Raw genomic sequence first — 27,875 nt, forward strand, 5'->3', positions numbered from 1 at the left:
TTTGTCTTCTCTTGTCATATTCTCCTCTTCCTCTTATTTCCCCCCTCTCTCACTCCCTCCCTCTTCTATTTCTTCTCCCTCCTTCCCCTTCCTCCTTCCTCTCTGCTTTCTCCTCTTCATTTCCTCCTCCTTCTTTCACTTTTTCCCTCCATTTCTTCTCTCCTCTCTTCATTTTCCTCCTCTTACTTTCCCCCCCTTCCTTCCTCTCACCTTTCCTCTTCTATTCCCTCCTCTCCCTCCCTCTATCCATCTCTCATCAACCCCCCTCCACTTCATTTTCTGTTTTCTCCCCCCCCCTCTCTCTTATTTCCTCGTTTTCCTCTTCCTTCCTCACTTCCCTCTTCCCCCCTTCTCTTTCTTTCTCTCCTTCCTCTCTTCATTTTTCCCGTTTCTCCTCTTCTTCATTCCTCCTCATTTTCCCCCCCTCATACACTTTCCCTTACTTCCTCTCATTTTCTTCCCCCCTCTCTCCTCCTTCTTTTCTCTATTCCTTTTCCTCATTTCCTCTCTCCTCATTCTGTTTCTCTTCCCTTCCCATTTTATTAACCCTCCTTCTCATTTTCCTCCTTCTCTACTTTCCTTCTCCTCCCTCCTTCACTCTTCCCTATCTTCCCTTCTCTCTTCTCTTCCTCCCCTCCTTCCTCTTCATTTTCTCCTCCTCCTTCTCCCTCCTTCCTTCTACGTTTCTCCTTTCCTCTCATTTCCTCCGGTCCTTTCCTTTCTCCTCATCTCTTCATCTCCCTCCTTCCTTCATTCTTTCCTCCTCCTTCCCCTCTCATTTCTTCTTCCCCTCCTCCTCACCTTCCTCCTCTTCTTGCTTTTCTCCTCCCTCTCTCATTATTCTCCCCCCTCTGATCTCTTACTCTTCCTCCTCTTCTCTCCATTTTCCTCCTTCTTTCTTCTTCCTCCTCTTCTTCCCTCCTCTTCTATTTCTTCCTCCCTCTCTCATTTCATCCTCCTTCCTCTCTGTTTTACTTTTCTTTCCTCTTCTCTACTTCCTCCTCCCCCCTCCTCTCTGGCTCCTCCCTCCTTCCGTTTTCCTCTTCCCCTTCCTTCATTTTCCACCTCCTTTGCTTCTTCCCCCCTCTCCTTTCTATTTCCCTTTCCCATCCCCCTCCTCCTCCTCACTCATCACTCCTCTCCTTCATTTTCTCCCCCCTCCATCCCCGTTACTTTCTCCCTCTCATTTCTTCCCCCCTCCTCCTCCCATTTTCTCCCCCCCCCTCTCTTACTTCCCCCCCCCTCTTCCTTCCTCCCATTTCCCCCGTTCCCCCTTCTCTTCTTCCTCCTCCCCCCTTCCCTCCTCCCATCTCATTCCTCTCTTCATTTCTCTCCTCTCTTCTCCTTCTTCTTCTCTCTCTCTTCATTCCCCCTCTCATTTTCTCCTCCTTCAGCTTCTTCCCCCCCCTCATTCTCCCTTCCTCTCTATCCTTCCCCCCTCCTCTCTCGTCTCTGCTTCTCCTTTCATTTCTCCCTCCCTTTCATTCTTCCCTCCCCTCACTCCGCCCCCCCCCCCCTCTTCCTCCCTTCATTTTCCTCCTTAATCTCTTTTTCCCCTCCTCTCTCTCGTTCCTCCTTCCTCTCATTTTCTCTTCCTCCTTCCTCTTCATTTCTTCCTCCTCCTCTGCTTCTTCCCCCCTCCTTCTCCTCTCCTCTCTCGATTTCTTTCCTCCTCCTTCTTCTCTCTCCATTCTTCCCTCCTTCATTTCTCCTCCTCATCCTCTCTGCTTCCTTCCCCCCTTCCTTGCTTCTTCCTCCTTCCTCTTCTCTTCTTCCTCATTTCTTTCCTCCTCCTCCTCTCTGTTTCTCTCTCCTCCTTTCCTCTCTCTCATTTCCTCCATTTTCCTCCTCTCTCTCATTTCTCTCTCCCTCCTTCTCTCTCATTTCTCCTCTCTCTCTGCTTCTTCCTCCTCCTTCTCTCTGACTTTCTTCTTCCCTCCTTTCCTCTCTGTTTTCTTCCTCCTCCTTCCTCTTCTCACTTTCCCCTCTCTCTTCTCCTCTCTGTCTTCATTTCTTCTTCCTCCTTGCTTCTTTCCTCCCCATCTTCCTCTGTTTCTTCTTCTTCCCTCCCTTCTCTTTCTCCTCCTTCTTCCTCCTCCTTCCTCTCTTACTTTCTCTCCTCTCCTCTCCTTTCATTTCTCCTCTCCTCCCCCTTCATTTTCCTCCTCTTCATTTTCCTCCCTCCTTTCCTCTTCATTTTCCTTCCTTCTTCATTTCTTCTCCCCCTCTCTCATTTCCCCCCCTTTCTTCCCCTCTCGTTTCCTCCTCTCTCCTTCTTCTATTTTTTCCTCCTCCTCTCGTTCTCTCCTCCTTCATCTCAGCTTCTTCTCCCTCTTGCTTCCTCCTCCTTCCTCTTCATTTTCCTTTCCCCTCCCCCTTCATTTTCCCCCTCTCGTTTCCTCCCCTTCTCGTTTTCTCCTTCTCCTCTCCTCATCTTTCCGTTTTCTCTCTCCTCTATTTCCCCCCCCCCTCCTCTCTCTTCCCTCCTTCCTCCCTCTCTCCTTCCCCCCCCTCTTCCTCTTTCTCTCCTCCTTCCTCTCTTATTTCCCCCCCCCCCCTTCTCCTCCTTCCTCTCCTCTATTTCCTCCTTCATTTCCTATTTCTCCTCCTTCCTCCCATTTCTTCCCCCCCTCCTTCCCCTCACCCCCTCCTTCCCTTCTATTTTTTTCCTCTCCTCTTCCTCCTTCCCTTCTCATTTTTTTCCTCTCCCCTCCTCCTCTCTTGTTTTCTTCTCCTCTTCTTCATTTTCCTCCTTCATTTTCTCTGTTTTCCCCTCCTCATTTTCTTATTCTCTAATTTCTTCTCCCTCCTCTTTCATTTCTTCCTCCTTCTTTCGTTTTCCTCCTCCTGGTCTCTTCATTCATCCTTCCCCTCCTCTACTTACTTCTCCCCTCCCTCCTCTCTACTTCCCCCTCATCCTCCTCTCATTTTCCTCCCAAATTTTCTCCCCCCCTCCACTTTTTCTCTTCCTTCATTTTCCCTCTCCCCCCCTCTTCTTACTTCTTCCCCCCTCCTCTGCTGCCTCCTTCTCCTTCATTTTCTCCTCTCATTTCCCCCCCCCCCCTTCCTCTCTGCGGTCTCTCTACTTTCCCCCCCCCTCTACTTCTTCCTTCTCTGCTCCCTCCTCTCCCCCAGCTCTTCCTCCTCCTTCCTCTTCCCTCCTCTTATCTTCATTTTCGCTCCTCCTCTCTCTTCTCATTTCTTCTTTCCTCCTTCTTTTCTATTTTCTCTTTCCTCCTCCTCTTTCATTTCTTCTTCCCTCCTCTCTCTTCATTTTTCTCCTCCTCTTCTCCTCTGCTTCTTCCCCTCCTCCCTTCTCTCTGCCCTTCGCTACTTTCCCCCCCCTTCCTCTTCATTTTCCCCCCCCCCTTCCTCTCAATTTTTCTCCTTTCCTCCTCTTCCTTCCTCCTCCTTCCTCCTCCTCCTCCCTCTTGGCTCCTCTCCTCCTTCCTTACTCTCTTCCTTCCTCCTCCTCTGATTTCTCTTCCTCCTCTTCATTTCTCCTCCTCTCCTCTTCCTTCCTCCTCTCTCACTTTCTCTCTCTCTCCCTCTCATTTTCCTCCTCTCTCTTCATATTTCTCCTCCTTCCTCTCTCTTCCTCCTTCTTCTTCCCTCCCCTTCCTTTCCTCTCTATTTTCCTCTCTCTGTTTTCCTCCATTCTCCTCCTCCTTCCTCTATTTTCCTCCTTCATTCTATTTCCTCCTTCCTCACATTTCTTCTATTTTCTTCCCCCTTTCTTCCCCCTCGTTTCTCTCTTCCCTCGTTTCTTCCTCTCTTCCTTCCTCTCTTATTTTCCTCCCTCCCCCCCTTCCTCTCTGTTTTCTCCTCCCCCCCCTCCCCTCATTTTCTCCCCCCCCATCTCATTCCCCCTCCTCCCCTCCTCTTGATTCTCTTTCCTCCCTCCTCCTCTCTTCTTCCCTCCTGTCCTCTTCATTTTCTCTCCCTCTCCTCGTTTTCTTCCTCCCTCTTCATTTTTCTTCTCCTCCTTCCTCCCATTTTCTCCCCTTCCTCATTTTCCCCCCCCTCTCTTCATATTTCTCCTTCCTCTTCCCTCTCCATTTCTTCCTCCCCTCCTTCCTCTCTCTCTCTTATTTCTCCTCCCTCCTTCCTCTCTCCATTTCTCTTCCCCCTTCTTCAATTTTCTCTTCCTCCCCCTTCATTCCTTCCCCTTCCTCACTTTCCTCCTCCTTCCTTTCATTTCTCCTCCTCTCTCTCATTTCTCTTCTCCTCTCTCCTTCCTCTCTGCTTCTCTTCCCTCCTCTTTCTCCCACTTCTTCTTCCTCCTTCTGAGCCTCTCTCTCCTCCTTCCTCCACTTCTTCCTCCTTCCTCCTCCTCTCTGATTTTCTCTTCTGAGCTTCTTCTCCCCTTCCTCCTTCTATTCCTCTTCCTTTCTTTCCTTCTTCTTCATTTCTTCCTTCTTCCTTTCTCTTTCATTTCTCTCTCTCTCTCTGAAGTAGAGAGAGAGTGGAGGGAGAGAAGTAGAGAGAGAGAGGAGAGAAGTAGAGAGAGGAGGGGAGAAGTAGAGAGAGAGGAGGGAGAGAAGCAGAGAGAGAGGAGGGAGAGAAGTAGAGAGAGAGGAGGGAGAGAAGTAGAGAGAGAGGAGGGAGAGAAGTAGAGAGAGAGGAGGGAGAGAAGTTAGAGAGAGAGGAGGGAGAGAAGTAGAAAGAGGAGGAGAAAGGTAGAAAGAGGAGGAGAGAGAAGTAGAGAGAGAGAGGGAGGGAGAGAAGTGAGAGAGAGAGGAGGGAGAGAAGTAGAGATAGAGAGGGAGAGAAGTAGAGAGAGGAGGAGGGAGAGAAGTAGAGAGAGAGGAGGGAGAGAAGTAGAGAGAGAGGGAGGGAGAGAAGTAGAGAGAGAGGAGGGAGGAGAAGTAGAGAGAGGAGGAGGGAGAGAAGAGAGACAGAGGGAGGGAGAGAAGTAGAGAGAGGAGGAGTGGGGGAGAAGTGAGAGAGAGGGAGGGAGAGAAGAGAGAGAGAGGAGGGAGAGAGGAGGGAGAGAGAAGTAGAGAGAGAGGAGGGAGGAGAAGAGAGAGAGGGAGGGAGAAGCAGAAAGAGGAGGGAGAGAAGTAGAAAGAGGAGGGAGAGAAGTAGAGAGAGAGGAGGGAGAAGTAGAGAGAGGAGGGAGAGAAGTAGAGAGAGGAGGGAGAGAAGTAGAGAGAGGGAGAGAAGTAGAGAGAGAGGAGGGAGAGAAGCAGAGAGAGGAGGGAGAGAAGCAGAGAGAGGAGAGAGAGAAGCAGAGAGAGGAGGGAGAGAAGTAGAGAGACAGAGGAGGAGAGAAGTAGAGAGAGGCAGAGAAGTAGAGATAGAGGAGGGAGAGAAGTAGAGAGAGGAGGGAGAGAAGCAGAGAGAGGAGGGAGAGAAGAGAGGCAGAGGAGGGAGGAGAAGTAGAGAGAGAGGAGGGAGAGAAGTAGAGAGTGGGAGGGAGAGAAGTAGAGAGAGAGGAGGAGAGAAGTAGAGAGAGAGGAGGGAGAGAAGAAGAGAGAGAGAGGAGGAGAGAAGAGAAAGAGGAGGGAGAGAAGAGAGAGAGAGGAGGGAGAGAAGCAGCGAGGAGAGGAGGGAGAGGAAGCAGAGAGGAGGAGGGAGAGAAGTAGAGAGAGAGGAGGGAGAAGTGGGGAGAGCAGAGGAGGGAGAAGTAGAGAGGAGAGGAGGGAGAGAAGAGAGAGAGGAGGAGAGAAGTAGAGAGAGAGTAGAGAAGTAGAGAGGAGGAGGAGAGAGAAGTAGTTGAGAGAGGAGGGAGAGAAGCAGAGAGAGAGGAGGGAGAGAAGTAGAGAGAGGAGGGAGAGAAGTAGAGAGAGGGAGGAGGAGAGAAGTAGAAAGAGGAGGGAGAGAAGTAGAAAGAGGAGGAGAGAAGTAGAGAGAGAGGAGGGAGAGAAGCAGAGAGAGAGGAGGGAGAGAAGTAGAGGCAGAGGGAGGGAGAGAAGTAGAGAGGAGGAGGGAGAGAAGTAGAGAGAGAGGAGGGAGAGAAGTAGAGAGAGAGGAGGGAGAAAAGTAGAGAGAGAGAGGAGGGAGAGAAGTAGAGAGAGGAGGAGGGGGAGAAGTAGAGAGAGAGGGAGGGAGAGAAGGAGAGAGAGGAGGGAGAGAAGTAGAGAGAGGAGAGAGAGGAGGGAGAGATGTAGAGAGAGAGGAGGGAGAAGTAGAGGGAGAGGAGGGAGAGAAGCAGAGAGAGGAGGAGAGGCGAGAGAGAGAGGAGGGAGAGAAGTAGAGAGGAGGGAGAGAAGTGCAGAGAGAGAGGAGGGAGAGAAGTAGAGAGAGAGGAGGGAGAGAAGCAGAGAGAGGAGGAGAGAAGAGCGAGAGAGGAGGGAGGAGAAGTGCAGAGAGAGAGGAGGAGAGAAGTAGAGAGAGAGGAGGGAGAGAAGTAGAGAGAGAGAGGGAGAGAAGTGCAGAGAGAGAGGAGGGGGAGAGAAAGCAGAGAGAGAGGAGGGAGAGAAGTAGAAGAGGAGGGAGAGAAGCAGTGAGTAGAGGAGAGAAGTAGAGAGAGAGGAGGGAGAGAAGTAGAGATGCAGAGGAGGGAGAAGTAGAGAGGAGGAGGAGGGAGAGAAGTAGAGAGAGAGGAGGGAGAGAAGAGAGAGAGGAGGGAGAGAAGTAGAGAGAGAGGAGGGAGAGAAGGGGAGAGAGAGAGAAGGAGAGAAGCAGAGAGAGAGGAGGGAGAGAAGTAGAGAGAGAGAGAGAGGGGAGGGAGAGAAGTAGAGAGAGGAGGGAGAGAAGAAGAGAGAGGAGGGAGAGAAGTGAGAGAGGAGGAGGGAGAGAAGTAGAGAGAGAGGAGGGAGAGAAGTAGAGAGAGGAGGGAGAGAAGAAGCGAGAGAGGAGGGAGAAGCAGAGAGGAGGGAGAGAAGTAGAGAGAGGAGGAGAGGCGAGAGAGAGAGGAGGGAGAGAATAGGGAGAGAGGAGGAGAGAAGTAGAGGAGGAGATGAGGGAGAGAAGTAGAGAGAGAGGAGGGAGAGAAGAGAGAGAGAGGAGGGAGAGAAGTAGAGAGAGGAGGAGAGAAGTAGAGAGAGAGGAGGGAGAGAAGTAGAAAGAGGAGGGAGAGAAGTAGAAAGAGGAGGGAGAGAAGTAGAGAGAGAGTAGGGAGAGAAGTAGAGAGAGAGGAGGGAGAGAAGAGAGAGAGGAGGGAGAGAAGTAGAGAGAGGAGGAGGGAGAGAAGTAGAGAGAGAGGAGGGAGAGAAGTAGAGAGAGAGGAGGGAGAGAAGTAGAGAGAGAGGAGAGAGAGGAGGGAGAGAAGGCAGAGAGAGAGGAGGGAGAGAAGTAGAGAGAGAGGAGAGAGAGGGAGGGAGAGAAGGAGAAAGAGAGAGAGGGAGAGGAAGTAGAGAGAGGAGGGAAGAGAGAGGGGAGGGAGAGAAGTAGAGAGAGAGGAGGGAGAGAAGTAGAGAGAGAGGAGGAGAGAAGTAGAGAGAGGAGGGAGAGAAGTAGCTAGAGAGGAGGGAGAGAGAAGGGGGAGAGAGAGGAGGGAGAGAAGTAGAGAGAGAGGAGGGAGAGAAGTAGAGAGGAGAGGAGGGAGAGAAGTAGAGAGAGGAGGGAGAGAAGCAGAGAGAGATGAGGGAGAGAAGCAGAGAGAGAGTAGAGGGAGAGAAGCAGAGAGAGAGGGGAGGGAGAGGCGAGAGAGAGGAGGGAGAGAAGTAGAGAGAGAGTGAGGGAGAGAAGTAGAGAGAGGAGGGAGGGAGAGAAGAGAAAGAGGAGGGAGAGAAGTAGAAAGAGGAGGGAGAGAAGTAGAGAGAGAGGGTGGGAGGAGAGGAAGTAGAGAGAGAGGAGGAGAGAACAGAGATAGAGGAGGGAGAGAAGCAGAGAGGAGGATGGAGAGAAGTAGAGAGAGAGGAGGTGGGAGAGAAGTAGAGAGAGGAGGGAGAGAAGTAGAGAGAGAGGAGGGAGAGAAGTAGAGAGAGAGGAGGAGAGAAGGGAGAGAGAGGAGGAGAGAAGAGAGAGAGAGGAGGGAGAGAAGTAGAGAGAGGGAGGGAGAGAAGAGAGAGAGAGGAGGGAGAGAAGTGAGAGAGGAGGGAGAGAAGTAGAGAGAGAGGAGGGAGAGAAGTAGAGAGAGAGGAGGGAGAGAAGTAGAGAGAGAGGAGGAGAGAAGTAGAGAGAGAGAGGAGAGAAGTAGAGAGAGAGGAGGGAGAGAAGCAGAGAGGAGGGAGAGAAGGAAGAGGGAGGGAGAGAAGCAGAGAGAGAGTAGGGAGAGAAGTAGAGAGAGAGGAGGGAGAGAAGTAGAGATAGAGGAGGAGAGAAGTAGAGAGAGGAGGAGGAGAGAAGTAGAGAGAGAGGAGGGAGAGAAGTAGAGAGAGAGGAGGGAGAGAAGTAGAGGAGAGAGAGGAGAGAAGTAGAGGAAAGAGGAGGAGAGAAGTAGAGAGAGAGGAGGGAGAGGAAGTAGAGAGAGGAGGGAGAGAAGTAGAGAGAGGAGGGAGAATAAAAGTAGAGAGAGAGGAGGGAGAGAAGTAGAGAGAGGAGGGAGAGAAGTAGAGAGAGAGGAGAGAGAGAAGTAGAGAGAGGAGGGAGAGAAGTAGAGAGAGAGGAGGGAGAGAGAAGTAGAGAGAGGAGGGAGAGAAGTGCAGAGAGAGAGGAGGGAGAGAAGTAGAGAGAGATGAGGGAGAGAAGTAGAGAGAGGAGGGAGAGAAGAGAGAGAGAGGAGGGAGAGAAGTAGAGAGAGGAGAGAGAGGGAGGGAGAGAAGAGAGAGAGAGGAGGAGAGAAGTAGAGAGAGAGGAGGGAGAGAAGTAGAGAGAGGAGGGGAGAGAAGTAGAGAGAGGAGGGAGAGAAGTAGAGAGGAGGAGGGAGAGAAGTAGAGAGAGAGGAGGGAGAGAGAAGTAAAAGAGAGTGAGGGAGAGAAGGGAGAGAGAGGAGGGAGAGAAGAGAGAGAGAGAGGGAGAGAAGGAGAGAGAGGAGGGAGGAGAGGAGGGAGAAGTAGAAGAGGAGGGAGAGAAGTAGAGCAAGAGAGGGAGAGGGCAGAGAGAGAGTGAGGGAGAGAAGCAGAGAGAGAGGAGGGAGAGAAAGGGAGAGAGGAGGGAGAGAAGTAGAGAGAGGAGGGAGAGAAGTAGAGAGAGAGGAGGGAGAGAGCAGAGAGAGGAGGGAGAGAAGTAGAGAGAGGAGAGAGAGAAGTAGAGAGGAGGGAGAGAAATGAGAGAGAGGAGGGAGAGAAGTGAGAGAGAGAGGAGGGAGAGAAGTAGAGAAGAGGAGGAGAGAAGAGAGAGAGGAGGGAGAGAAGTAGAGAGAGAGGAGGGAGAGAAGTAGAGAGAAGAGGAGGGAGAGAAGTGAGAGAGAGAGGAGGGAGAGAAGTAGAGAGAGGAGGGAGAGAAGTAGAGAGAGAGGAGGGAGAAGTAGAGAGAGAGGAGGAGAGAAGTAGAAAGATAGAGGGAGAGGCGAGAGAGAGAGGAGGGAGAGAAGTAGTAGAGAGGAGGGAGAGAAGTAGAGATAAGGAGGAGGGAGAGAAGTAGAGAGAGAGGAGGGGAGAGAAGTAGAGAAAGAGGAGGGAGAGAGAAGTAGAGAGAGAGGAGGGAGAGAAGTAGAGAGAGAGGAGGGAGAGAAGTAGGAGAGAGAGGAGGAGAGAAGGTGGAGAGGAGAGGAGGGAGAAGAGAGAGAGGAGGGAGAGAAGTAAGTAGAGAGGAGGGAGAGAAGTAGAGAGAGGAGGGAGAGAAGTAGAGAGAGGGAGGAGAGAAGTAGAGAGAGAGGAGGGAGAGAAGTAGAGAGAGAGGAGGGAGAAGTAGAGAGAGAGAGGGAGAGAAGTAGAGAGAGGAGGGAGAGAAGAAGAGAGAGGAGGAGGTTAGGAGAGAGGGAGGAGAGAAGTAGAGAGAGAGGAGGGAGAGAAGTAGAGAGAGAGGAGGGAGAGAAGTAGAGAGAGGAGGGAGAGAAGAGAGAGAGAGGAGGGAGAGAAGAGAGAGAGAGGAGGAGAGTAGAAAGAGGAGGGAGAGAAGTAGAAAGAGGAGGGAGAGAAGTAGAGAGAGGAGAGGAGAGAAGTAAGCGAGACAGAGGAGGGAGAGAAGTAGAGAGAGGAGGAGGGAGAGAAGTGAGAGAGAGGAGGGAGAGAAGTAGAGAGTAGAGGAGGGAGAGAAGTAGAGAGAGAGGGAGAGAGTAGAGAGAGGAGGAGGAGAGAAGGAGCAGAGGGGGAGGGAGAGAAGTAGAGAGAGAGGAAGGAGAGAAGTAGAGAGAGGGGGGAAGAAGTGGAGAGGAGGGAGAGAAGTAGAGAGAGGAGGGAGAGAAGTAGGAGAGGAGGGAGAGAAGTAGAGAGAGGAGAGCAGAAGTAGAGAGAGAGGGAGAGAAGTAGAGAGAGAGGAGGGAGAGAGAAGTAGAGAGGAGGGAGAGAAGTGGGAGAGAGAGGAAGTCGGGAGAAAGTAGAGAGAGAGGAGGGAGAGAAGTAGAGAGAGGAGGGAGAGAAGTGAGAGAGAGGGAGAGAAGTAGAGAGAGAGAGGAGGGAGAGGTTAGAGAGAGAGAGGAGAGGGAGAGAGTAGAGGAGGGAGGTAGAGGCAGAGAGAGGGGAGGAGGGAAGGAGGAGGGAGAGAGTGAAGAGGAGGGAGAGAGTGAGAGAGAGTAGGGAGAGAAGTAGAGAGAGAGGAGAGAGAAGTAGAGACAGAGGGAGGGAGAGAAGTAGAGTGAGAGGGAGGAGGGAGAGAAGTAGAGAGAGGAGGAGGGAGTAGAGAGAAGAGAGAGAGAGGAGGGAGAGAAGGGTAGAGAGAGAGGTGGAGAGAAGGAGAGAGAGTGAGGGAGAGAAGTAGAGAGAGAGGAGGGAGAGAAGGAGAGAGGAGGAGGGAGAGAAGTAGAGAGAGGAGGGAGAGAAGATAGAGAGAGGAGGGAGAGAAGAGAGAGAGAGGAGGAGAGAAGTGAGAGAGAGGAGGGAGGAGAAGGAGCGAGAGAGGAGGGAGAGAAGTAGAGAGAGAGGAGGGAGAGAAGTAGAGAGAGAGGAGGGGAGAGAAGTAGAGAGAGGAGGAGAGAGAGAAGTAGAGAGATGGAGGGAGAGAAGTAGAGAGAGAGGAGGGGAGAGAGAAGTAGAGAGAGGAGGAGAGAAGGAAGAGGAGGGAGAGAAGTGAGAGAGAGAGGAGGGAGAGAAGTAGAGGGGGAGAGAAGTAGAGAAGAGGAGGGAGAGAAGTAGAAAGAGGAGGGAGAGAAGTAGAGAAAGAGGAGGGAGAGAAGTAGAGAGAGAGGAGGGAGAGAAGTAGAGAGAGAGGAGGGAGAGAAGTAGAGAGAGGAGGAGGGAGAGAAGTAGAGAGAGAGGAGGGAGAGAAGTAGAGAGAGAGGAGGGAGAAGTAGAGAGAGGAGAGAGAGGAGGGAGAGAAGTAGAGAGAGAGGAGGGAGAGAAGTAGAGAGAGAGGGGGAGAGAAGTAGAGAGAGGAGGGGAGAGAGAGAGAGAGAGGAGGGAGAGAAGTAGAGAGAGAGGAGGGAGAGAAGTAGAGAGAGAGGAGGGAGAGAAGTAGAGAGAGAGGAGGGAGAGAAGTAGAGAGAGGAGGAGGGAGAGAAGTAGAGAGAGGAGGGAGAGAAGTAGAGAGAGAGGAGGGAGAGAAGTAGAGAGAGAGGAGGGAGAGAAGTAGAGAGAGAGGAGAGAGAGAAGTAGAGAGAGAGGAGGGAGAGAAGTAGAGAAGAGGAGGGAGAGAAGTAGAGAGAAAGAGAAGGAGAGAGAGGAGGGAGAGAAGTAGAGAGAGGAGGGAGAGAAGTAGAGAGAGGAGGGAGAGAAGTAGAGAGAGAGGAGGGAGAGAAGTAGAGAGAGAGGAGGGAGAGAAGTAGAGAGAGGAGGGAGAGAAGTAGAGAGAGAGGAGGGAGAGAAGTAGAAAGAGGAGGGAGAGAAGTAGAGAGAGGAGGGAGAGAAGTAGAGAGAGAGGAGGGAGAGAAGTAGAGAGAGAGGAGGGAGAGAAGTAGAGAGAGAGAGGAGGGAGGGAGAGAAGTAGAGAGAGAGGAGGGAGAGAAGTAGAGAGAGAGGAGGGAGAGAAGTAGAGAGAGGAGGGAGAGAAGAGAGAGAGGAGGGGAGAGAAGAGAGAGAGAGGAGGGAGAGAAGTAGAGAGAGAGGAGGGAGAGAAGTAGAGAGAGGGAGAGAGAGGAGGGAGAGAAGTAGAGAGAGTAGAGAGGAGGGAGAGAAGTAGAGAGAGGAGGGGGAGAGAAGTAGAGAGAGAGGGAGGGAGAGAAGTAGAGAGAGGAGGAGGGAGAGAAGTAGAGAGAGAGGAGGGAGAGAAGTAGAGAGAGAGGAGGGGAGAGAAGTAAGAGAGAGGAGGGAGAGAAGTGAGAGAGAGGAGGGAGAGAAGTAGAAGAGAGAGAGAGGAGGGAGAGAAGTAGAGAGAGAGGAGGGAGAGAAGTAGAGAGAGGAGGGAGAGAAGTAGAGAGAGAGGAGGGAGAGAAGTAGAGAGAGAGGAGGGAGAGAAGTAGAGAGAGAGGAGGGAGAGAAGTAGAGAGAGAGGAGGGAGAGAAGTAGAGAGAGAGGAGGGAGAGAAGTAGAGAGAGAGGAGGGAGAGAAGTAGAGAGAGAGGAGGGGAGAGAAGTAGAGAGAGGAGGGAGAGAGAGAGAGAGAGGGAGAGAAGTAGAGAGAGAGGAGGGAGAGAAGTAGAGAGAGAGGAGGGAGAGAAGTAGAGAGAGGAGGAGAGAGAAGTAGAGAGAGAGGAGGGAGAGAAGTAGAGAGAGAGGAGGGAGAAGAAGTAGAGAGAGGAGGGAGAGAAGTAGAGAGAGGAGGAGGGAGAGAAGTAGAGAGAGAGGAGGGAGAGAAGTAGAGAGAGAGGAGGGAGAGAAGTAGAGAGAGAGGAGGGAGAGAAGTAGAGAGAGAGGAGGGAGAGAAGTAGAGAGAGAGGAGGGAGAGAAGTGAGAGAGAGGAGGGAGAGAAGTAGAGAGAGAGGAGGGAGAGAAGTAGAGAGAGAGGAGGGAGAGAAGTAGAGAAGAGGAGGGAGAGAAGTAGAGAGAGAGGAGGGAGAGAAGTAGAGAGAGAGGAGGGAGAGAAGTGAGAGAGAGGAGGGAGAGAAGTAGAGAGAGAGGAGAGAGAGTAGAGAGAGAGGAGGGAGAGAGAGAGAGAGAGGAGGGAGAGAAGTAGAGAGAGAGAGGGAGAGAAGTAGAGAGAGGAGGGAGAGAAGTGAGAGAGAGGAGGGAGAGAAGTAGAGAGAGAGGAGAGGAGAGAGAGAGGAGGGAGAGAAGTAGAGAGAGGAGGGAGGGAGAGAAGAGAGAGAGGAGGGGGAGAAGTAGAGAGAGAGGAGGGAGAGAAGTAGAGAGAGAGGAGGGAGAGAAGAGAGAGAGAGGAGGGAGAGAAGTGAGAGAGAGGAGGGAGAGAAGTAGAGAGAGAGGAGGGAGAGAAGTAGAGAGAGAGGAGGGAGAGAAGTAGAGAGAGAGGAGGGAGAGAAGAGAGAGAGGAGGGAGAGAAGTAGAGAGAGAGGAGGGAGAGAAGTAGAGAGAGAGGAGGGAGAGAAGTAGAGAGAGGAGGGAGAGAAGTAGAGAGAGGAGGGAGAGAAGTAGAGAGAGAGGAGGGAGAGAAGTAGAGAGAGGAGGGAGAGAAGTAGAGAGAGAGGAGGAGAGAAGTAGAGAGAGAGGAGGGAGAGAAGTAGAGAGAGAGGAGGGAGAGAAGTAGAGAGAGGAGGGAGAGAAGTAGAGAGAGAGGAGGGAGAGAAGTAGAGAGAGAGGAGGGAGAGAAGTAGAGAGAGGAGGGAGAGAAGTAGAGAGAGAGGAGGGAGAGAAGTAGAGAGAGAGGAGGGAGAGAAGTAGAGAGAGGAGGGAGAGAAGTAGAGAGAGAGGAGGGAGAGAAGTAGAGATAGAGGAGGGAGAGAAGGAGAGAGAGGAGGGAGAGAAGTAGAGAGAGGAGGGAGAGAAGTAGAGAGAGAGGAGGGAGAGAAGTAGAGAGAGAGGAGGGAGAGAAGTAGAGAGAGAGGAGGGAGAGAAGTAGAGAGAGGAGGGAGAGAAGTAGAGAGAGAGGAGGGAGAGAAGTAGAGAGAGAGGAGGGAGAGAAGTAGAGAGAGAGGAGGGAGAGAAGTAGAGAGAGAGGAGAGAAGTAGAGAGAGAGGAGGGAGAGAAGTAGAGAGAGAGGAGGAGAGAAGTAGAGAGAGAGAGGGAGAGAAGTAGAGAGAGGAGGAGAGAAGTAGAGAGAGGAGGGAGAGAAGGAGAGAGAGGAGGGAGAAGTAGAGAGAGAGGAGGGAGAGAAGTAGAGAGAGAGGAGGAGAGAAGTAGAGAGAGAGGAGGGAGAGAAGTAGAGAGAGAGGAGGAGAGAAGTAGAAAGAGGAGGAGAGAAGTAGAGAGAGGAGGGAGAGAAGTAGAGAGAGAGGAGGGAGAGAAGTAGAGAGAGAGGAGGGAGAGAAGTAGAGAGAGAGGAGGGAGAGAAGTAGAGAGAGGAGGAGGGAGAGAAGTAGAGAGAGAGGAGGGAGAGAAGTAGAGAGAGAGGAGGGAGAGAAGTAGAGAGAGAGGAGGGAGAGAAGTAGAGAGAGAGGAGGGAGAGAAGTAGAGAGAGAGGAGGGAGAGAAGTAGAGAGAGAGGAGGGAGAGAAGTAGAGAGAGAGGAGAGAGAGGAGAGAGAGTAGAGAGAGAGGAGGGAGAGAAGTAGAGAGAGGAGGTGAGAGAAGTAGAGAGAGGAGGGAGAGAAGTAGAGAGAGAGGAGGAGAGAAGTAGAGAGAGGAGGGAGAGAAGTAGAGAGAGAGGAGGGAGAGAAGTAGAGAGAGAGGAGGGAGAGAAGTAGAGAGAGGAGGGAGAGAAGTAGAGAGAGAGGAGGGAGAGAAGTAAGAGAGAGGAGGGAGAGAAGTAGAGAGAGAGGAGGGAGAGAAGTAGAGAGAGAGGAGGGAGAGAAGTAGAGAGAGAGGAGGGAGAGAAGTAGAGAGAGAGGAGGGAGAGAAGTAGAGAGAGGAGGGAGAGAAGTAGAGAGAGGAGGGAGAGAAGTAGAGAGAGAGGAGGGAGAGAAGTAGAGAAGAGGAGGGAGAGAAGTAGAGAGAGGAGGGAGAGAAGTAGAGAGAGGAGGGAGAGAAGTAGAGAGAGAGGAGGGAGAGAAGTAGAGAGAGAGGAGGGAGAGAAGTAGAGAGAGAGGAGGAGAGAAGTAGAGAGAGAGGAGGAGAGAAGGAGAGAGAGGAGGGAGAGAAGTAGAGAGAGGAGGAGAGAAGTAGAGAGAGAGGAGGGAGAGAAGTAGAGAGAGGAGGAGGGAGAGAAGTAGAGAGAGGGAGGGAGAGAGAGAGAGAGAGGAGGGAGAGAAGTAGAGAGAGAGGAGGGAGAGAAGTAGAGAGAGAGGAGGGAGAGAAGTAGAGAGAGGAGGGAGAGAAGTAGAGAGAGAGGAGGGAGAGAAGTAGAGAGAGAGGAGGGAGAGAAGTAGAGAGAGGAGGGAGAGAAGTAGAGAGAGAGGAGGGAGAGAAGTAGAGAGAGAGGAGGGAGAGAAGTAGAGAGAGAGAGGAGAGATTTAGAGAGAGGAGGGAGAGAAGTAGAGAGAGAGGAGGGAGAGAAGTAGAGAGAGAGAGGAGGGAGAGAAGTAGAGAGAGAGGAGGGAGAGAAGTAGAGAGAGGAGGGAGAGAAGTAGAGAGAGAGGAGGGAGAGAAGTAGAGAGAGAGGAGGGAGAGAAGTAGAGAGAGAGGAGGGAGAGAAGTAGAGAGAGGAGGGAGAGAAGTAGAGAGAGAGAGGGAGAGAAGAGAAAGAGGAGGGAGAGAAGTAGAGAGGGAGGGAGAGAAGGAGAGAGAGGAGGGAGAGAAGTAGAGAGAGAGGAGGGAGAGAAGTAGAGAGAGAGGAGGGAGAGAAGTAGAGAGGAGGAGGAGAGAAGTAGAGAGAGGAGAGAGAAGTAGAGAGAGAGAGGGAGAGAAGTAGAGAGAGAGGAGGGAGAGAAGTAGAGAGAGGAGGAGGGAGAGAAGTAGAGAGAGAGGAGGGAGAGAAGTAGAGAGAGAGGAGGGAGAGAAGTAGAGAGAGAGGAGGGAGAGAAGTAGAGAGAGAGGAGGGAGAGAAGTAGAGAGAGAGAGGGAGAGAAGTAGAGAGAGAGGAGGGAGAGAAGTAGAGAGAGAGGAGGGAGAGAAGTAGAGAGAGGAGGGAGAGAAGAGAGAGAGGAGGAGAGAGAGAGAGAGGAGGAGAGTAGAGAGAGGAGGGAGAGAAGTAGAGAGAGGAGGGAGAGAAGTAGAGAGAGAGGAGGGGGAGAAGTAGAGATAGAGGAGGGAGAGAAGTAGAGAGAGGAGGAGGGAGAGAAGTAGAGAGAGAGGAGAGAGAAGAGGAGAGAGAGGAGGGAGAGAAGTAGAGAGAGAGGAGGGAGAGAAGTAGAGAGAGGAGGGAGAGAGAAGTAGAGAGAGAGGAGGGAGAGAAGTAGAGAGAGGGAGAGAAGTAGAGAGAGAGGAGGGAGAGAAGTGAGAGAGAGGAGGGAGAGAAGAGAGAGAGGAGAGAGAGAAGTAGAGAGAGGAGGGAGAGAAGTAGAGAGAGAGGAGGGAGAGAAGTAGAGAGAGGAGGGAGAGAAGTAGAGAGAGAGGAGGGAGAGAAGTAGAGAGAGATGAGGGAGAGAAGTAGAGAGAGGAGGGAGAGAAGTAGAGAGAGAGGAGGGAGAGAAGTAGAGAGAGAGGAGAGAGAGGAGGGAGAGAAGTAGAGAGAGAGGAGGGAGAGAAGTAGAGAGAGAGGAGGGAGAGAAAGAAAGACAGTGATTCTGAAATGTCTCCATATATTAGCAAGGCACCATAATGAGTCACATAAAGTAAGGAGTGTGTGTGTGTGTGTGTGTGTGTGTGTGTGTGTGTGTGTGTGTGTGTGTGTGTGTGTGTGTGTGTGTGTGTGTGTGTGTGTGTGTGTGTGTGTGTGTGTGTGTGTGTGTGTGTGTGTGTATGTGTGTTTTAGCATGTGAGAGATGTAGTGTACCTTCTCTCCATTGGGGTTTCCCAGGACGTAGCAGCCCATAATGTGGATGAGGTTGGGTTCAGGGTTCACTTTGCTCATAAACCGACTCAGCCTCCTCCAGAACCTGTTGTAGGAGGACAACATAGTTCACTTACAACAATACTGCTACTCTAACAGTACTAACACAGAGACAGGAACTGTGTGCTTGCATCCCAAATGGTACCCTATTCCCTATGTAGTGCACTACTTTTCACCAGGGCCCATAGGGCCCATAAGGCTTTGGTCAAAAGTAGTGCCATGTGCCATTTGGGACACACCCAGGTGTAAGAAGTATGGCTGCTGTATGAAGAGTAAGACTGATGACACTCACTGACTCATGTCCTCCTCTTTCTCCACCTTGGCGAATGTGGCCACTTTATTCTTCAACAGGTACAGATGCCCTGGACCTCCCTAAGAACCCCACAGAGATGTCGCTTTTCAAGTTCCCAGCCAAGAATATAACCAACACCACTACTTGGCCCTCACATAACACAGCAGGATCCCATTGAGAGAAAAACACAATTATCCCCTCGACCTCCAGAGTTATGTCACTAATTGAGGTGTCATCTATCTGTTCACTGGGAATTACAGCATTCAGCCTAAAACACATTTTCTTTTGTTCTTTCATAATCATTGTCATCTCTCTCTCTCCCCCTTTCTTTCTCTCTCTCTACTGTCTCCCTGTTTCACCTGACAGAAGATGAGCATCCTCCAGATTCTGCTGCCTCTCCTATAGGCTGTTAGCTTCTTGTCAATCTCCTCTGTGAAGAGAGAGAAACAGAGAGGGGTTAGAGAGAGAAACAAAGAGGGGTTAGAGAGAGAAACAAAGAGGGGTGAGAGAGAGAGGGGTTAGAGAGAGAGAGGGGTTAGAGAGAGAAAGAGAGAGGGGTTAGAGAGAGAAACAAAGAGGGGTGAGAGAGTTAGGGGTTAGAGAGAGAGAGAGGGGTTAGAGAGAGAAAGAGAGAGGGGTTAGAGTGAGAGAAACAGAGGGGTTAGAGAGAGAGAAAGAGAGAGAGAGGGTTTAGAGAGAGAAAGAGAGAGGGGTTAGAGAGAGAGAAAAAGAGAGAAAACAGAGGGGTTAGAATGAGAGAAAGAGAGAGAGAAAAGTTAGAGACAGAGAAAAAGAGAGGGGTTAAAGAGAGAGAAAGAGAGAGAACAAGATGGGTTAGAGAGAGAGAAAGAGAGAGAAAAGGAGAGGGGTTAGAGAGAGAGAAACAGAGAGGGGTTAGAGAGAGAGAGAGGGGTTAGAGAGAGAGAAACAGAGAGGGGTTAGAGAGAGAGAGAAAAAGAGAGAAAAAGAGAGGGGTTAGAATGAGAGAAAGAGAGAGAGAGGGGTTAGAGAGAGAGAGGGGTTAGAGAGAGAGAAAGAAAGAGAAAAAGAGAGGGGTTAGAATGAGAGAAAGAGAGAGAAAAAAGAGGGGTTAGAATGAGAGAAAGAGAGAGAGAAAGAGAGAGAAAAAGAGAGGGGTTAGAGAGAGAAACAGAGAGGGGTTAGAGAGAAAGAGAGAGAGAGGGTTTAGAGAGAAAGAAACGGAGAGGGGTTAGATAGACAGAGAGAGGGGTTAGAGAGAGAGGGTTTAGAGAGAGAGAAACAGAGAGGGGTTAGAGAGAGAGAAAGAGAGAGAGAGGGGTTAGAGAGAGAGAGGGTTTAGAGAGAGAGAAACAGAGAGGGGTTAGAGAGAAAGAAAGATAGAGGGGTTAGAGAGAGACAGAAACAGAGAGGGGTTAGAGAGAGAGTGGTTAGAGAGAGAAAGAGAGAGAGAGGGTTTAGAGAGAAAGAAACGGAGAGGGGTTAGATAGAGAGAGAGAGGGGTTAGAGAGAGAGGGTTTAGAGAGAGAGAAACGGAGAGGGGTTAGATAGAGAGAAAGAGAGAGGGGTTAGAGAGAGAGAGAAAAAGAGAGAAAAAGAGAGAAAAGAGAGGTGTTAGAATGAGAGAAAGAGGCAGAGGGGGGGTAGAGAGAGAGAAAGAGAGAGAAAAAGAGAGGGGTTAGAATGAGAGAAAGAGAGAGAGAGGGGTTAGAGAGAGAGAGGGGTTAGAGAGAGAGAAAGAAAGAGAAAAAGAGAGGGGTTAGAATGAGAGAAAGAGAGAGAAAAAAGAGGGGTTAGAATGAGAGAAAGAGAGAGAAAAAAGAGGGGTTAGAATGAGAGAAAGAGAGAGAGAAAGAGAGAGAAAAAGAGAGGGGTTAGAGAGAGAAACAGAGAGGGGTTAGATAGAGAGAAAGAGAGAGAGAAAGAGAGAGAAAAAGAGAGGGGTTAGAGAGAGAAACAGAGAGGGGTTAGAGAGAGAGAGGGTTTAGAGAGAGAGAAACGGAGAGGGGTTAGATAGAGAGAGAGAGGGGTTAGAGAGAGAGTGGTTAGAGAGAGAAAGAGAGAGAGAGGGTTTAGAGAGAAAGAAACGGAGAGGGGTTAGATAGAGAGAGAGAGGGGTTAGAGAGAGAGAGAAACAGAGAGGGGTTAGAGAGAGAGTGGTTAGAGAGAGAAAGAGAGAGAGAGGGTTTAGAGAGAAAGAAACGGAGAGGGGTTAGATAGACAGAGAGAGGGGTTAGAGAGAGAGTGGTTAGAGAGAGAAAGAGAGAGAGAGGGTTTAGAGAGAAAGAAACGGAGAGGGGTTAGATAGACAGAGAGAGGGGTTAGAGAGAGAGAGGGTTTAGAGAGAGAGAAACAGAGAGGGGTTAGAGAGAGAGAAAGAGAGAGAGAGAGGGGTTAGAGAGAGAGAAAGAGAGGGATTAGAATGAGAGAAAGAGAGAGAAAAAGAGAGGGGTTAGAATGAGAGAAAGAGAGAGAGAGGGGTTAGAGAGAGAGAGGGGTTAGAGAGAGAGAAAGAAAGAGAAAAAGAGAGGGGTTAGAATGAGAGAAAGAGAGAGAAAAAAGAGGGGTTAGAATGAGAGAAAGAGAGAGAGAAAGAGAGAGAAAAAGAGAGGGGTTAGAGAGAGAAACAGAGAGGGGTTAGAGAGAAAGAGAGAGAGAGGGTTTAGAGAGAAAGAAACGGAGAGGGGTTAGATAGACAGAGAGAGGGGTTAGAGAGAGAGGGTTTAGAGAGAGAGAAACAGAGAGGGGTTAGAGAGAGAGAAAGAGAGAGAGAGGGGTTAGAGAGAGAGAAAGAGAGGGATTAGAATGAGAGAAAGAGAGAGAAAAAGAGAGGGGTTAGAATGAGAGAAAGAGAGAGAGGGGTTAGAGAGAGAGAAAGAGAGAGAAAAAGAGAGGGGTTAGAGAGAGAGAAAGAGAGAGAAAAGGAGAGGGGTTAGAATGAGAGCAACAAGCAGTACAGTAAAAATAGATTTCCCCACACTAAAAGACAGCAATATGGAACACTGCATTATCTCACTGCATAATGTGTCTCACTCTACAAACATGGTCTGCATCCCAAATGGCACACTACTCCTGAGTGGCCCAGCAGCTAAGTTAATGCATCTCAGTGCTAGAGGTGTCACTACAGACCCTGGTTCGAATCCAGGCTATACCACAACCGGCCGGGATTGGGAGTCCCATAGGGGGGCGCACAATTGGCCCAGCTTCGTCCTGGGTTAGGTTTTTCCCGGGGTAGGTCGTCATTGTAAATAAGAATATGTTCTTAACTGGCTTGCCGAGTTAAATAAAGGTTCAATAAAATAAAACAATAAAAGAGTACACTAATTTTGATCAGGGTCTCTAGGACTGGTCAAAAGTAGTGCGCTATATAGGGAATATAGTGCCATTTGGGATGAAGGTTTTAACAGAACTAACAGACAAAGTCACATAGAGGGCAGTTTACCTACCGAGGATATCATCAAACGTAGCATGTTCATGGTCCTGGAGATACAGAGATTATAAAGTCAATATCCTTCACTGAGTATTATACATGATTGTCACGTCCTGATCCTTGTAAGAGGTCATTTTCTATAGTAGAGGGGTCAGGGCATGACAGGGGGTGTTTGGTTGGTTTTCTTGTTTTCTATTTCTAGGTTTTGTGTTATAGGTTTTCTATTTCTAAGTTTTTTTGGGGGGTTGATCTCCAATTGGAGGCAGCTGGTCCTCGTTGCCTCTGATTGGAGATCATATTTAAGTAGGGGGTTTTTCCTTTTGGGTTTGTGGGTTGTTAATTTTGAGTAGTGTGTTTTCCTCTTTGCGTCACGGTTTGTTGTTTTTTGTATTTCTAGTATTTGGTGTATTGCTACGTTTCACTATAAATAAAAAGATGTGGAACTACAACCATGCTGCGCGTTGGTCCGATCCTTTAAACATCTGTGACAGAACAACCCACCAAAAAAGGACCAAGCAGCGTGGTGGGGATCAGCTGGAGGAATGGACTTTGGAGGAAATTTTGGATGGAAAAGGACCTTGGAGGCAGGCTGGGGAGTATTGACGCCCGAAGGAGGAAATTGAAGAAGCAAAGAGGGAGCGACGATACTACGAGGCGCTATATCCACCAATAGGCAAGGCGGAGAGGCAGCCCCCAATTTTTTGGGGGGGGGGGGGACATACGGGGAGTTTGGCAGCGTCAGGGGGGAGACCTGATCTGACTTCCCATGCGTATCGGAGAGAGCCGTGGAGCAGACAGGAGCCAGTCAGGGAGTCAAGCGCGGAGCTCGACGCAAGATTCCGAAGAGAGGTACTGGCAGAAAGAGCACTACGGAGCGGGCGTGCTGAGGAGCGAGTGGATGAACGAGCAATGGGTTATGGTGTGATGCACAATATATCGCCGATACGCATTCACAGCCCGGTGCGCTCGGTGCCAGCTCCTCACCGGTGTAGGGCGAGGATGGTCATTCAGCCAGAAAGGAGTAGGCCTGCTCAGCATGCTCAGTCTCCAGTTCGCCTCCATAGGCCGGTACGTCCTGCTCCCTGCACTCGTCCTGAGGTGCGTGTTACCAGTCTGACGCCACCTAAGCCAGTTCCACGCATCAGACCTCCAGTGCGCATGTCCAGTTCGGAGTGTCCTGTTCCTGCTTCCTGCATTCGTCCTGAGGTGCGTGTTACCCTTCTGGCGCCACCTAAGCCAGTTCCACGCATCCGACCTCCAGTACGCATGCAAAGTCCGGAGTGTCCTGTTCCTGGTCCCTGCATTCGTCCTGAGGTGGGGGTTACCAGTCTGGCGCCACCCATGCCAGTACCACGCATCAGGATTCCAGTTCACATTCCCAGTCCAGAGCTTCTGGCTACAGTTCCCCGTCCAGAGCTTCCGGTGACAGTTCCCCGTCCAGAGCTTCCGGCGACAGTTCCCCATCCAGAGCTTCCGGGGACAGTTCCCCGTCCGGAACCTACTGAGACGGCCTAAAGTCCAGAACCTACTGAGACGGCCTACTGTCCAGAACCTACTGAGACGGCCCTCAGCCCGGAGCCTCCAGCGACGCTCCTCAGTTCGGAGCCTCCAGCCACGCTCCTCAGTCCGGAGCCTCCAGCGACGCCTCCCAGGCCGGAGCCTCCAGCGACGCTCCTCAGCCCGGAGCCTGCAGCGGCGGTCCGCAGTCGGAGCCTTCAGCGGCGGTCCGCAGTCGGAGCCTTCAGCGGTGGTCCGCAGCCCTGAGCCTTCAGCGGCGGTCCGCAGCCCTGAGCCTTCAACGGCGGTCCGCAACCCGGAGCCTTCAGCGGCGGCCAGCAGCCCGAGCCTTCAGCGGCGGCCAGCAGCCCGGAACCTTCAGCGGCGGCCAGCAGCCCGGAACCTTCAGGGGCGGCCAGCAGCCCGGATCCTCCAGCGGCGGCCAGCAGCCCGGATCCTCCAGCGGCGGCCAGCAGCCCGGATCCTCCAGCGGCGGCCAGCAGCCCGGATCCTCCAGCGGCGGCCAGCAGCCCGGATCCTCCAGCGGCGGCCAGCAGCCCGGATCCTCCAGCGGCGGTCTGCAGCCTAGATCCTCCAGCGGCAGTCTGCAGCACAGAGCTTCCGGTAATGATCTGCAGTCAGATTCTTCTAATAATGATCCACAGGTCGGTGTTACAGAAGCGGAGGGATCTGTGGGCGGAACGGGGGTTACGCCCGGAGCCGGAGCCAACTCCGTTGCTGGAGGATCGGAGGGATAGGAAGGTTCTGGGTTTAGCACCAGAGCCGCCATAGACGTTTGTCACCCTCCCTACCCTCCCCTTGTGTTTTTGTGGTTATTTTTTTATATTTTTTGTGTGCAGTCGGGCTCTGCACCTTTGGGGGGGGGGTACTGTCACGTCCTGACCCTTGTAAGAGGTCATTTTCTATAGTAGAGTGGTCAGGGCATGACAGGGGGTGTTTGGTTGGTTTTCTTGTTTTCTATTTCTAGGTTTTGTGTTCTAGGTTTTCTATTTCTATGCTGTTGTTTTTGGGTTGATCTCCAATTGGAGGCAGCTGGTCCTCGCTGCCTCTGATTGGAGATCATATTTAAGTAGGGGGTTTTTCCTTTTGGGTTTGTGGGTTGTTAATTTTGAGTAGTGTGTTTTCCTCTTTGCGTCACGGTTTGTTGTTTTTTGTATTTCTAGTATTTGGTGTATTTCTACGTTTCACTATAAATAAAAAGATGTGGAACTACAACCATGCTGCGCGTTGGTCCGATCCTTTAAACATCCGTGACAATGATAACTGATTTATCACCTGTGCATACAGACACATAGAGAACAGGGTGACGGTGTGTGTGTGAGAGAAAGCCACTCACATAGAGGATGGGGATGATTGAGGGGTCATTCCTGCGGATGATGGTGGGAACGTACTCTGCCTTGGGGACTTTGGAGGAGATCAGCTGAGAGTGAGAGATGGAAAAAGAAGAGAGAAGAAGAGAAAGGAGTGTCCCATTCACTCTGTTATGTTCTGTCTGTCAACCAATGCCTGTTGGGACCTGAACATTCATTATTCACATTAGTCTGTCTGCATAGCCAAGATGCATTGTACACTGAGTGTATAAAACATTAGGAACACCTTCCTAATATTGAGTTGCACCCCGTTTGCACTCAGAACAGCCTCAATTCATCGGGGAATGGACTCTACAAGTTGTCATAAGCATTCCACAGGGATGCTGGCGCATGTTGACTCCAATGCTTCTCACAGTTGTGTCAAGTTGGCTGGATGTCCTTTGGGGGGTGGACCATTCTTGATACAGACAGGAATCTGTTGAGCGTGAAAAACCCAGCAGCGTTGCAGTTCTTGACACTCAAACCGGTGTGCCTGGCACCTACTACCATACCCTGTTCAAAGACACTTAAAGATTTTGTCTTGACCATTCACCCTCTGAATGGCACACATACACAATCCATGTCTCAATTGTCTCAAGGCTTAAAACTCCTTCTTGAACCTGTCTCCTCTACTTCATCTCTACTGATTGAAGTGGATTTAACAAGTGACATCAATGATCATAGATTTCACCTTGATTCACCTGGTCAGTCTATGTCATGGAAAGAGCAGATGTTCCCAATGTTTTGTACACTCAGCGTATGTACTGGTATCAAACAGAATTCCACTTCAATTCAATTCCACTTTATTTCAATAAGTTAAGGATCAAAAAGTAGCCCAATGATTTATATAAGGTCTTTTGAGTACATGAGACCACATTTTCATTCATATCCTGAAGAATCACGACAGCCGTGACCTTCCAACACAGTAAACATGCTCACATGCAGCCAGTACCTCATTGGGTAAACCTGGGAACTTTGGGAAAGTTAGCAGAATTGTTCAACCCTAGTCCCTCACCATGATTTTGGGTGGGATGAAGTCGTCTCCCTCACAGGCCAGTCTCTCCATCTCCCTCTCCTCCTCCCAGTCTAGGTCCTCACGCTCCCCTTCATCCAGAGTCCCACACGAGGCCGGCAGGTCCCCACCTATCCCCCGACAAAGAGAGCAGGCACACCGTTAGAGAGAGAGGTGGGGAGGAGACGGGAGAAAGATTGGATGAGAAGAGGGGTGACATGGCGTAAGAGAGGGGGGAGGGAGAGGAGGGGAAGAGATGGACAGAGAGAAAGCAGGCAATGGAATAATAGAGAAAGAATGAGAAAGGCAGATGGAGGGAGAGAGAGTGGCAGGGAGCGAGAAAGGTGGTAGTAGAAAGTGACAGTGAGGGACAAAGAAAGACAGAGGTGAAGTGACAGAGGATAACAACCATCCAGAGGAATAGGTGGAAGAAAATGAAGAAAGAAAATAAAGGAAAATAGTCTAGTCAAAGAGGAAAGCAGAGGTAAAAAAGAGAATGGGAAAGGTGACAGGGTAGATCAACAGCTTGTGCCAATCATTAGGAAAAAATACTGGGCTGTCAGAGAAGAAGAACGATTCAAGACACAAATATACCTGGTGCCATTTCAATGTCATAAACAGTAACCTCTATCATCAGACTGTGAGAGACGCAGAGGCACAAAGTAGATGGAAAAACAGAAACAAACACACAAACATTGAAAAACATTCAAGAGACTACAGAGAAAAAGACATGCAGACATATAAACATACAGTGCATATACACACACACTCCCAGACCGGCGCTTGACACACTCCCACACCATTTGAGACAAATACTCACAGAGAAAGAGAGAGAGCATCACAAATTTGGAGACAGACCCACGGTCAGAAGGAGACAGACAGACAGGGTCAGAGTCAACAGCAGGGACAGCCGATTAGTGTGTGTGTGTATTTTACCATAAATGCTTCAGCATACTTGTACTTGTGTGTGAGTGTATACGTGTGTTTGTCTGTGTGTGTGCCTGTATGTGAGTGTGTGTGTGTATCAGTGGAGGCTGGTGGGAGGAGCTAAAGGAGGTTGGGCTCATTGTAGCCAGGGATGCAAACTGCTGAGGGTCCAAAAAGGTGACACTTTTTTTTCCACTGAAACATGCAATAAATCCCTGCTAGGAGGAAATACAAGTTTTAACTAATTAAACAACAAATAATATGATCTACATGATCAGTCTCTGTGTGTAAAATAAAAAGTGGTTCATGTGAACTTAACTCAAAGCCAAAAAATGTATGGAAAGCAATCCAATGTAATTGTTGCCTAGATTTTACTACACTCAAATCTTGAGAAAAAAACCGATTGTTACCATGCCAGCCTATATAATAGAACGCTTGTTACCATGACAGACTTTATAATAGAACACTTGTTACCATGCCAGCCTATATAATAGAACGCTTGTTACCATGACAGCCTTTATAATAGAACGCTTGTTACCATGACAGCCTTTATAATAGAACGCTTGTTACCATGACAGCCTTTATAATAGAACGCTTGTTACCATGACAGCCTTTATAATAGAACGCTTGTTACCATGACAGCCTTTATAATAGAACGCTTGTTACCATGACAGCCTATATAATAGAACGCTTGTTACCATGACAGCCTTTATAATAGAACGCTTGTTACCATGACAGCCTTTATAATAATAGAACGCTTGTTACCATGACAGCCTTTATAATAGAACGCTTGTTACCATGACAGCCTTAATAGAACGCTTGTTACCATGACAGCCTTTATAATAGAACACTTGTTACCATGACAGCCTTTATAATAGAACGCGTGTTACCATGACAGCCTTTATAATAGAACACTTGTTACCATGACAGCCTTTATAATAGAACGCTTGTTACCATGGCAGCCTTTATAATAGAACACTTGTTACCATGACAGCCTTTATAATAGAACGCTTGTTACCATGACAGCCTTTATAATAGAACGCTTGTTACCATGGCAGCCTTTATAATAGAACGCTTGTTACCATGACAGCCTTTATAATAGAACACTTGTTACCATGACAGCCTTTATAATAGAACGCTTGTGACCACACACATAAATATTGCACTTGGGGGAAAAAAAACATCTTAAAGTTGAAATAGAATTAAACAAACAGGCATTCTATTTTTGCTCTATTATAGTGGCCACTATAGTAGACATTGATCAAGTGCACAAGGCTACACGTGTGCAAAAATAACGTTCACAGAGTAAAAAAAATGACAATCACCCTCACTCACACATACGTGTTACTGTCAAATTCAACACAACAAAAGCAATATCTTTGGGCTACACTACACATTATTACATTGTACACTTTCTGATCTGTTCTATAATGTGCCAGCAGTGCATGATACCCTTTGTAGGCATAATTGATCTCTTTCAGGCAGAGTGTACACCTGGCATACCCCTTTTTATCCACTGTATTGAAAAAGTGAGAAAGACTTTTCAAAACTTTTCTCATCAGATCTACACGAATCACGTAGGTCACCTATTTTGTATTCACAACGGCGAATTTTGCCGAAAGGTGACTAGTTTGCATCCCTGAATGGCTGGAATGGAATAAATGGTACAAAGTTAAACGTGGTAAGTGTGTGTAGTAATGTTTGTGCCTGTTTGTGTGTGTCTTAGTGAGTGTGTCTATTAATGTGTGTGACTGTATTGACTCACTTTCTCTGGGGTCATGTGAAGAGTCATTCTTGACAGGGGTGGGGTCACTCCAGGAGCGGTTGAAACTCTTCGCTCTACGCTCGGCAAATGCTAGTGAAGGTGGGGAGAGAGAGTCACACACCCACGCACCATACACACACCCTGAACACACACACCCTGAACACACACACCCTGAACACACACACCCTGAATACACACACCCTGAACACACACACCCTGAATACACACACCTGGAACACACACACCCTGAAAACACTCACCCTGAACACACACACCTGGAACACACACACACCCTGAACACACACACCCTGAATACACACACACCCTGAATATACACACACCCTGAACACATACACCTGGAACACACACACCCTGAACACACACACCTGGAACACACACACCCTGAACACACACACCCTGAATACACACACCCTGAACACACACACCTGGAACACACACACCCTGAACACACACACCCTGAATACACACACCTGGAACACACACACCCTGAACACACACACCCTGAACACCCAACACACGGTTCATTGTACACACACACAAGCATGTACACACACACACACACACACACACACACACACACACACACACACACACACACACAGGTACCATCCCCGAAAACTTCAACTCCTCTCCAGAGGACACACTGGGTGGATGAGTTTTGGCTAGGTGCAACAAAGGCAGCCTCACCAATGAGAGACTGGGGAGATATTTCATTTGTTAGCTTAACGATTAGCATATCCAGCATCGACTACGCCTCAACACCAGCAATAACACACACACTGTAGGTTCATCAATTGTGTGCC

The 27,875-nt window shown here is 49.8% G+C and overlaps 1 protein-coding gene across 1 annotated transcript in view; it reads right to left on the bottom strand.

The window, feature by feature from the left end:
- Nucleotides 1-27,875, bottom strand: part of LOC106567246 (NMDA receptor synaptonuclear signaling and neuronal migration factor) — a 196,573-nt gene that overhangs the window by 134,536 nt on the left and 34,162 nt on the right. The window contains 7 exon segments of the mRNA XM_045691675.1: nt 16,723-16,825; nt 17,072-17,151; nt 17,431-17,501; nt 20,497-20,530; nt 23,335-23,418; nt 24,363-24,490; nt 27,052-27,141. Coding sequence (XP_045547631.1) covers nt 16,723-16,825; nt 17,072-17,151; nt 17,431-17,501; nt 20,497-20,530; nt 23,335-23,418; nt 24,363-24,490; nt 27,052-27,141 — 590 coding nt within the window.

This window comes from Salmo salar, chromosome ssa01, assembly GCF_905237065.1.
Source record: "Salmo salar chromosome ssa01, Ssal_v3.1, whole genome shotgun sequence".
NCBI lineage: Eukaryota > Metazoa > Chordata > Actinopteri > Salmoniformes > Salmonidae > Salmo > Salmo salar.